This window comes from Lepidochelys kempii, chromosome 3, assembly GCF_965140285.1.
Source record: "Lepidochelys kempii isolate rLepKem1 chromosome 3, rLepKem1.hap1, whole genome shotgun sequence".
NCBI classification, from domain to species: Eukaryota; Metazoa; Chordata; order Testudines; family Cheloniidae; genus Lepidochelys; species Lepidochelys kempii.
The window spans coordinates 98,001,013-98,011,827 of record NC_136382.1 but is presented as its reverse complement, the minus strand read 5'-3'; the positions used below and the strand labels follow the sequence as shown (position 1 = coordinate 98,011,827).

General features: G+C 43.7%; 1 protein-coding gene across 1 annotated transcript; it reads right to left on the bottom strand.

The window, feature by feature from the left end:
* Positions 1-715: 715 nt before the first annotated feature.
* On the bottom strand, positions 716-2,578 carry LOC140908788 (uncharacterized). Its single transcript, XM_073336662.2, has 2 exons — positions 1,897-2,578; positions 716-1,309 (listed from the first exon to the last, which is right to left on the bottom strand). The coding sequence occupies exons 1-2, from the start codon at positions 2,477-2,479 to the stop codon at positions 768-770; spliced, it is 1,125 nt and encodes a 374-aa protein (XP_073192763.2). The 5' UTR covers positions 2,480-2,578; the 3' UTR covers positions 716-767.
* Between the last annotated feature and the right edge of the window lie 8,237 nt (positions 2,579-10,815).

The following is a 10,815-nucleotide window of genomic DNA, read 5'->3' as shown; positions in this document are numbered from 1 at the left end:
CGCTCGCATCTTCAGGAACTCTGGTCTGTTTCAAAAGCTGCAGGAAGGGACTTTCTTCCCAGACCAGAAAATAACTGTTGGGGATGTTGAAATGCCTATATGTATCCTTGGGGACCCAGCCTACCCCTTAATGCTATGGCTCATGAAGCCGTACACAGGCAGCCTGGACAGTGGTCAGGAGCTGTTCAACTACAGGCTGAGCAAGTGCAGAATGGTGGTAGAATGTGCATTTGGACGTTTAAAGGCGCGCTGGCGCAGTTTACTGACTCGCTTAGACCTCAGCGAAACCAATATTCCCACTGTTATTACTGCTTGCTGTGTGCTCCACAATATCTGTGAGAGTAAGGGGGAGACGTTTATGGCGGGGTGGGAGGTTGAGGCAAATCGCCTAGCTGCTGGTTACGCGCAGCCAGACACCAGGGCGGTTAGAAGAGCTCAGAAGGGCACGGTACGCATCAGAGAAGCTTTGAAAACCAGTTTCATGACTGGCCAGGCTACAGTGTGAAAGTTCTGTTTGTTTCTCCTTGATGAAACCCCCCGCCCCTTGGTTCACTCTACTTCCCTGTAAGCTAACCACCCTCCCCTCCTCCCTTTAATCACCGCTTGCAGAGGCAATAAAGTCATTGCTGCTTCACAGTCATGCATTCGTTATTCATTCATCACACAAATAGGGAGATGACTACCAAGGTATCCCAGGAGGGGTGGTGGAGGAGGGAAGGAAAATGCCACACAGCACTTTAAGCACAGCACTTTAAAAGTTTACAACTTTAAAATTTATTGAATGACAGCCTTCTTTTTTTTGGGCAATCCTCTGTTGTGGAGTGGCTGGTTGGCCGGAGGCCCCCACACCGCGTTCTTGGGCGTCTGGGTGTGGAGGCTATGGAACTTGGGGAGGAGGGCGGTTGGTTACAGAGGGGCAGCAGTGGCAGTCTGTGCTCCAGCTGCCTTTGCTGCAGCTCAACCATACACTGGAGCATTCTGGTTTGGTCCTGCAGCAGCCTCAGCATTGAATTCTGCCTCCTCTCATCACGCTGCCGCCACATTTGAGCTTCAGCCCTGTCTTCAGCCCGCCACTTACTCTCTTCAGCCCGCCACTTACTCTCTTCAGCCCTCCACCTCTCCTCCCAGTCATTTTGTGCTTTCCTGCACTCTGACATTATTTGCCTCCACGCATTCGTCTGTGCTCTGTCAGTGTGGGAGGACAGCATGAGCTCGGAGAACATTTCATCGCGAGTGCGTTTTTTTTTCTTTCTAAGCTTCACTAGCCTCTGGGAAGGAGAAGATCCTGTGATCATTGAAACACATGCAGCTGGTGGAGAAAAAAAAAGGGACAGCGGTATTTAAAAAGACACATTTTATAAAACAGTCGCTACACTCTTTCAGGGTAAACCTTGCTGTTAACATTACATACATAGCACATGTGCTTTCGTTACAAGGTCGCATTTTGCCTCCTCCCACCGTGTGACTACCCCCTCAACCTTCCCCCCTCCCTGTGGCTAACAGCGGGGAACATTTCTGTTCAGCCACAGGCAAACAGCCCAGCAGGAATGGGCTATACTGAGTGTCCCTGAAGAAAAGCACCCTATTTCAACCAAGTGACCATGAATTATATCTCACTCTCCTGAGGATAACACAGAGAGAGAAAGAACGGATTTTGGTTGAATGCCAGCAAACATACACTGCAATGCTTTGTTCTACAATGATTCCCGAGTATGTGTTACTGGCCTGGAGTGATAAAGTGTCCTACCATGAAGGACGCAATAAGGCTGCCCTCCCCAGAAACCTTTTGCAAAGGCTTTAGGACTACATCTAGGAGAACCGCAAATGCCAGGGCAAAGTAATCCTTTCACATGCTTGCTTTTAAACCATGTATAGCATTTTAAAAGGTACACTCACCAGAGGTCCCTTCTCCGCCTGCTGGGTCCAGGAGGCAGCCTTGGGTGGGTTCGGGGGGTACTGGCTCCAGGTCTAGGGTGAGAAACAGTTCCTGGCTGTCGGGAAAACCGGTTTCTCCGCTTGCTTGCTGTGAGCTATCTACAACCTCCTCCTCCTCATCATCTTCTTCGTCCCCAAAACCTGCTTCCGTATTGCCTCCATCTCCATTGAAGGAGTCAAACAACACGGCTGGGGTAGTGGTGGCTGAACCCCCTAAAATGGCATGCAGCTCATCATAGAAGCGGCATGTTTGGGGCTCTGACCCAGAGCGGCTGTTCGCCTCTCTGGTTTTCTGGTAGGCTTGCCTCAGCTCCTTCAGTTTGACGCGGCACTGCTTCGGGTCCCTGTTATGGCCTCTGTCCTTCATGCCCTGGGAGATTTTCACAAAGGTTTTGGCATTTCGAAAACTGGAACGGAGTTCTGATAGCACGGATTCCTCTCCCCAAACAGCGATCAGATCCCGTACCTCCCATTCGGTCCATGCTGGAGCTCTTTTGCGATTCTGGGACTCCATCATGGTCACCTGTGCTGATGAGCTCTGCATGGTCACCTGCAGCTTGCCACGCTGGCCAAACAGGAAATGAGATTCAAAAGTTCGCGGTTCTTTTCCTGTCTACCTGGCCAGTGCATCTGAGTTGAGAGTGCTGTCCAGAGCGGTCAGAATGGAGCACTCTGGGATAGCTCCCGGAGGCCAATACCATCGAATTCTGTCCACAGTACCCCAAATTCGAGCTGGGAACGTCGATTTAAGCGCTAATCCACTTGTCAGGGGTGGAGTAAGGAAATCGATTTTAAGAGCCCTTTAAGTCGAAATAAAGGGCTTCACTGTGTGGACGGGTGCAGGTTTAAATCGATTTAACGTTGCTAAATTCGACCTAAAGTCCTAGTGTAGACCAGGGCTTAGACTCTTGTTAAAAATTACCATTATATTCCTCAATGGTTCACTTAAAACAACCAATCTTCCCTCCCCACCAGTAGGAATAGGAAATTAGACATTAGCCTTAACATTGCTTTAGCTTCTAATCTATGTAAATGTGGGAATAAAATAAAATGTATAGTACAGCATTCTTCTCAAGGCAGATATGGCAGGTCGGGATAAATTCAGTTCAGGTCTCTACCCCAGCCTCTGTCAGCACAGACCCTGCTGGAGTTTCCTGACACTAAATATCCACCAGGGGAAAGAAAAATATCCACAGGGGCAGGGAACAAAATCAGGCATAACTTTCCCTCCAACAGACAACTCGCAGTGTAACCTCAAAATTAGTCCATTTTGGCTCGTGTGTGTATGTGGAAGGACAGTAGTGATGGCCAGAGCCATCCACAGGTTTTGCTGATTAAACACAACCTCTCATCAATTGCCAGTTAGATGGAGCATTACTGTAATTTAAAACTGACTTCCCCCCGCAGAAAATTCTGTGTCACCTCTCTGTCTCTCAAGATGAATACCTTATGGGTGGTGGGAAGGAAGCAGAGGGTACGCTGAGGGTTATACCACCCTCTGCCAGCTTGGTTGGACATGACCCATAATATTCATTCACAATAATTTAGTAAAGCACAGTCAGTCATGGAAGATTAGGAACATGTGAGGAAAATGCTGGATTCGTTCAACAAAATGACAGAGAGCCTGCTTTATTTCTGCATTTTGGTTTGCTTGTTTGTTGTGGGGGTTGTTTTCCTCCCTTTAAAGTGGTGATTTTATTCAGCACTTAATGCCAGTCCTGCTGTTTGCTTTTAGACTCTATTGCAAATTCGAGGGAGATAAATTCTACCATTAACAACCAGGCCTAAAAAAATCATGAGGAGGAATGAAAATCCATCTATGTTAAAAAAAAAAAAGGAAAGTTTTGCTTTAAAATTTATAGTCACGATTTCCAAAAATGACTGATAATGTTGGTTGTCTCAATATTTGGGTGTCCAAACTTGATTCACCTTAAAGGGGGCTAATTTTTAATAAGTGCTGAGCACTGAGTCTGAAAATTAGATCCCTTTATGATTCCTTTCAAGTGAGGCACCCAAAATCATTAATCACTTTTGAAAACCCCAGTCTATGGCTGGTACCACTTACTAAATGTAAAAATGTCATAATATGTGAGTATTTCCTGTTAGATTTTGGCTCATAAAGCAGGGACTGGTGTAACCTGGTGGAGCTCTATTGCCTCCAGCAGAGAATTTGACTCTAAGTTTCCATTTTTTCATTGCAATAATTTACAATCATTTTGTGTATAGCAGCTTTCATCAAAATGGATCCAAATGCCCTTAAACAATGCACATGTAACCTAAGGGCTAAATTGTCAGCTTGTGATCTAGAGGCCATGGTAGGGGCAGTGCATTGTTACGCTGCCCATTGGAACAGGGGGAGAGAAACTGTGACTCAGGGAGACCCCATTTCCCTACTGGGCTGGGGAGGAGGTAAAACAGTTTACTGTCCCCAGTTAGCACGGCTGAATGTTTTCGGGAGGCAGAGTTGAGGCTCTACCCTCTCCTGCTCCTTCCGACTCCTCTGCATGAGCGGGGGAGGATGTAGCTGCCCTACAGATTCTGCTTCCCCCTGCGTGCAGGAAGCAGTGGTACGGTGCACTAGCACAAGGGAGGAAGGGATTATATCTTACACCCATTGTACTCCCTTGCAGTGGCATGATCTGGCCCTAGTCTATCCAAGTGCATTTCAACCATCACCGATGTTCAGCCATGTCTGGTGGAAAGACAGCAGTTGTTTAAGTCCAGCAGTACTACAGAACAGTTTAGGAAAGGAGGTGAATACTAACCTATCTAATGGATACCACTGGGGGAAATACTTTTAGGAAGATAAAATGTAATTAAATGGTCAGGAAGGAGGACACCAGGTTTCATACTCCTAATTTGTGAAAAATGCCATGGGATATTGATTGATCTCAAGTGAGGACATCTTTAATTTTCTGCTTGTTATCCAAAAGATGTGGGGTAAAATTTTCAAAGGTGCCTAAAGACCATTTTCAAAAGGGGCATAGGCATTTAGGACCCTACATTGCATTGAAAATCAGTGGGACTTAGGCTTCTAAATCACTTAAGAATCTTCAAAGATTTTATATATGGCATTGTTCATCTTGTGCACTATCTTTCCCATTGCTACGTATGTGTTGAGGTGCTCTTAAAATCTCACTTCTGGCTTTGTGTTACCTCATGCATCACATTTCCTGAATCCAGATCAGTGTTTTCCCCAGGAATTGAAATTAGGCAGGGCACTCAAATGTACAGAGGGGGGAAGGGTCAGGGCCGATGAGGGGGTGAGACTGTGAGGCTGAAGGTAGGCTGTATGGCACCATAGTAAAAACTGAAAAATGTTTCATGACCATTTTATTAGTTTTTTAAATCATCACACACATTAAAGTTGGCTACTCAAGCCTCCTATGAAGCATGACGTCGACATCCTTCTTATTTTCTTGTTATAATTTTGCACAGCTCTGTTAATGAACTTCTTGAATGCAATGCATTCATCTTTGGTGGCTTCTCATGTGTCCGGTACTTCCATTCCTTCAACTGATATGCCCATTAGTTCATTCACATGATCAGGCAGAAGGCAACTTCTTTCAAAACACAAAATTCTATTCAATGATGAAAAAGAACGCTCAGTTGTAGCTGTTGTGACTGGGAGTAGCAAGAGATGAATTCCTACTTCTTTCAGCCCAGGAAACATAGCATAAAGATCGGGTCGAGCCACTAGTGATGATAAAAAAGAAGTTGAAGTCAAATCTTCATTCATTCGTCGTATGATATTCCACTCTGTGTTCAAATTCTCTATTCTGTCCTGAGCACATGGCAGCCCCATTGCTGGTAGTGCCTCACTCCACTCAGCTGTCCATGTTTTATAAGACAGAGATCTGTAAAAGCTACGTAAAGGTTGAGTAGAATCTAGAAGTCGCTGTTGTCGATTTTTAAGAATCAAGACTGTGTACTTTTTCAGTTGTCTTAACAAACACTTCTTGTCCTCTTCACTTAAGGATTCAATATAAATGCCTTCATTAGTCAACTTCTGTATTGAAGTCTTTGCTTCTTCCAGTACTTTTTCAATTGGATCAATCAGAGAGCTATCCAATGTAGCTTCTACTGCTGGACAAAGATCTACTACTGTTGTAGCAGATGCCTGGATGGCATTGTTTAATGACCCAAGTGGTTTCAACAGTAGACTTACAAGAGAGAGAATGGCAATAGTCTTCTCTGAACGTAGTAGCAAAAGTAATCCACCAGCCTCACTACTTAGATCCATTCCATCTTGGTAGATACTTTCCAAAGCCAGTAATAATGGCTGGAGTAATTTAAAGACAACAGCGAAGGATCGCTCATGAGAAAGCCAAAGGGTTTTCCCTGGTTGGACTAATTTGAACTTCAGTCCTAGTGTATCTTCTATATTTTCCAAGATATTCAGTCTTTTTGGACTCTTGCTGAAAAAAGAATATAATGAAGACGTTAAATTTATAGCTTTTTAAATGTCTTTTGAAGAGTCTGCAGCTCGTACTAGCACTAGTTGATGGTCTCTGCAGTGTGTATAGGAAAGACTAGGGTTACACTTTTCTCTGAGCAAAGCTTGTGCTCTACCATGTCTTCCAGAGAAGTTTGCAGCTCCATCGAATGCAGAAGCAGCCACCAGTTTGGGGTCCAGTTGACAAGCATTAACTCTTCTAAGATATGGGTTGTCACAGAGGCAGCCAATCTGTCTTCTATAACTTGAACATCTAGAAATGCATCTACTAGCTCACCACTGACATCAAGATAACGTACACAATGACTTAATACTGGATGACCATTTGCACTGGTGCATTCATCAGCCATGTATGCAAATTTTTTGAATGTGGTGAGAGAGTTCTTCACTTTTTCAACTATTGAGTCTTTCACTGTTGCACCACATGCATCGAGCCAGTCAGCTGAGTTTCTTGCAGAAAGATAGTGAGAGCATTTGCGGGTTTTGTTCAGAACCAGTGTTCAATTTCAGGATGAACAAGTGGCAATACACTTAACATTGGCCTCCAGTTTGTAGTGTGTGGTATCTCTTGCCTAACTAGAAAGTATGGTGCCACGGCCATGTTTGTTCGCATGAACAGTGTTGTGTCTCCAGTATTCTTAATAGCCCCATTAACACTCACTGGTAGTGTCCTTGGTCAGTGGAGACTCAGAGTTCAGAGGTGCTTTCAAATGAATTCACCTCCCAGGTGGGAAACAAGAAGGCACCTTGCTCGTTCCTCCAGCTGCTCACTGTTCGCTCTGGCCAGTGTTGTTCGTTGTGCACCGTTCACTCCATGGCTCTGTTGCCAATGGCCCTGCGCCGTCACCTTCTGCTGCCACCTGCCACTATGACCTCTGTGGGTTGGTCTCTTGAGGTTCCACCCAGCTCTCAGTGATTTCAGCTGAGCTCTCAGTGGGGGAACCTTGCTACTAGTGCAGACTGGGCAGTCTCTTCCACAGAAACACTGTCCCACAGCAGGTCTAAGCACTTAAACCTGATTATCAGTAATTTCAGGTGTAGTGATCACTTAACAGAACAAAAGACTATCTATGGAGCCTAATCAGCTCTGTCTTTAAACAGTGGAGGGGGGCAGGTCTAATAGTACTTGTGACTCAGGCAGACCATCAAGCAAAACACCTGTCCCCACCCTCTCTCTTGATTTCCTCAATTAGCAAAGGCTAAGTACGGTTCTACTGCCCTTTATTCATACAATAAGAATAACAACATTTCTTTACCCCCCCGCATTCAAGAGATTTGTAAGGCAGCCCCAGCCAATATCTATCACTTGGGCAACGCAGCTCTGTTTGCTGGATACCTAGGCAGATTAGGTGTGAATGTAAATACAATCTGGTCCTGAAGCCTTTCTCCCCAGCCCCCAGCTCATCACTAGCTGTCAGGGAGAGCTCATTAAGACTTTGCTTACAAATCATAATTTGAAATTATTAGGTTGGCCAACATCACCAAAATGAATGCACTGACATGGTCATAAAAACAACAGCTGTATAAGGAAGCTAATCTATGTTCATACTTTTCAAATCTAGTATACTTTTTCAGATACACGTATTTTATCATACACTTTATATGCTTTTAAAGTGTGTATTAATGTTTCAATTTCAATTCAAATTTCCAAACAATCACTAAATTGGCAAGACTGCATGTAACTAGTTCACAAAATGTGTGTGTGGGGTGTTGGGGAAATTCAGGGGGGGTAAACACCCCCATGGGGGCGGTGTACGGAAATCCCTGATCCAGATCTTGTTTGGTGCTGCACTAAACTGCAAGGCTGCATCCACAGTAAAGCTCTATTTACATTCAGTTTCAGATAAACTATAGGTTTCAGAGTAACAGCCGTGTTAGTCTGTATTCGAAAGATAAAATATATTAATACAGTTTAGATGGACCTGAAGCCTGTATTAGAACAGTTTTTCAAAATGTATTCTAACTAATGTTATGTCTACACTGGTATTTTTCTTCTTCTTTTCTCACTATTCCACTAGTATTAGTGCAGCTCTGTTGGTGAGGGAAATAGTAGCAAAGCTAACATGGATCAGCTGCTAGATTTTTAACTACTAGGTAATTTAATGCTGTTCATGACCCGATGGTTAAAATGCTACTGGCCTCTGATGTCCTGCCTGAACTTGTGGTCCCATCTTTATCACCACTGGAGGTGCTGTACTGTAGGAAATTTTGAAGAAAATTGCTAGACCGAAAAGGCTCTGTGTTCCTGCCTACACGAGATCTAACATGGATCGATCTGATACATATTAAGCAAAAACCCGGTCAGAAACCAGTTTAGCTGAAACAATGTTTAAACAGGATTCCTAAACTCAATATTCAAAGCTAGTGTAGATGGAACGGAAGTGTTCCTACCATGTGAGGAGTTATTCTGTTTGCTTTACAAACTCATGCCCATCTCGTTATTCAAAACAAAAAGCAGCTGGGACAGCCAAAGCAAAAACAGCCCATGGAGGCTGAAAGTGGCTTGTGGCCTGTATTAAATATAGTTCTCCTACTCTGAGGAAACATGCTAATCTGTTCTTTCTTATCTTTGGAAAAATAAGAGCAGCAAGCCCCAAACAGTATTGTACACATTAAGGAAATATCTTAGTGCAACCGTTATTTTTCCTGACGTTCTGAATGTTAACTTTCCTGACTATGAAACAAAGGCCATTCACTTTCAACCTTCCAACATAAATTCTGCTTCAGACCCTGCACTATGCTGTGCTGTTACCAACGCACGCTTTACAGCTCCCTCAGGAAAGCCTTGATCTTGGAAGCTTGTGCAAAGAGCTGTAAACAGCACTAAGCAAAGCGTCATCTAACTCAAACAAGTGAACAAACAATAGGTTTCAGAGTAGCAGCCGTGTTAGTCTGTATCCACAAAAAGAAAAGGAGGACTTGTGGCACCTTAGAGACTAACAAATTTATTTGAGCATAAGCTTTCGTGAGCTACAGCTCACTTCACCGATGAAGTGAGCTGTAGCTCATGAAAGCTTATGCTCAAATAAATTTGTTAGTCTCTAAGGTGCCACAAGTACTCCTTTTCTTTTTGAACAAACAATGCAAGTCTGGGCAGGTATCCACCTTCCTCTAACCCGTTGCTTGCTACTGGTGGGTTAGAGTTACACAGGATCATGAACACAAGTAATTTTACTAGTTGTCATACTTGCCTACTTTGCCACTCACTTTAGGTAAAAATGAGCCTCTTCTGCTAGTACCTCAGGCTGGCCGACACTACTGGGTGTGTGTGGGGGGGAGATCGATCTAAGTTACGCAACTTCAGCTACGTGAATAACGTAGCTGAAGTTGACATACTTACATCTACTTACTGCAGAGTCTTCACCGTGGTGGGTAGATGGGAAATGGTCTCCCATTGATTCCCCTTGTGCTTCTCATTGTGATGGAGTACTGGCGTCGATGCTAGAGCAATCAGCAGTCAATTTATTGCATCTATACTAGACACAATAAATCGACCCCCGCTGGATTGATCGCTGCCCATTGATCCGGCTAGTAGTGCAGACAAGCCCGCATTTTAATCATGTAGTTGCAAGCAGATATACTCAATCATTACATGCAGACTCTAGAAAATCTTATCTATGCTAAAGACATTCTCCACCCTTATGGTTTCATACTTGTTTTGTATCCCTTAAGGTGGGATCCCTTTCTCCACATTTTGGCCATACCAGGTTCAGCATTATGTCCCATCATTGTCACACTTCTCCTGGTACCTAAAGTTACATCAGGTAAAAGGGCATAAAACTGCAAGACAATTAGCTATGAACATAAATAACTCTGAATGTAAATACTGCCCTGAAGCATAGATCAATTAAGTAGTGGGGCTAGAAGAAGGAAGCATTTGAAGTGGGATACCTTCTGACAATAGTCAAAAGCTCCAAAGGAGTCCAATAGGAGCTGTAAAAACGTGGTTATTTAAAAGTGCAAATCTGGTTTATTTTTCAAGTATTAAAAACAGACATTCCCTCTGGCAGCAGTTGGGAGAAATGTGTCTTAGCAAATTTCCTGACTGAACCAAAGAAGTATTCAACATTACTTAAAGACTTGAAGCTATGGCCCAAATTGTAATTAGCATACTTGTTACTGGCACAGAAGTCTTTCTTTGCAGGAAGCAGATGTAATCGAAAATATGAAAGTGATAAAAAAGTTTCATTCTCCATCAGCACAGAAAATCATTCAGGGATTTATTTATTTATTTTCCTTTGACTGTTGTGTCATTCATTCTGCATATTCAACCAATGTTACTCCTCCAAATACAGCCGGGGGAGGGGGGGAAAGAAAAAGCAAAAGCTCTGGGAATATTTCATGACAGTTGGCATGGCAAGGAAGCTACTGACATTAAAATTTGATCCATAATAGATGTTCTGAAATCCCAGAGAGATGTCTGC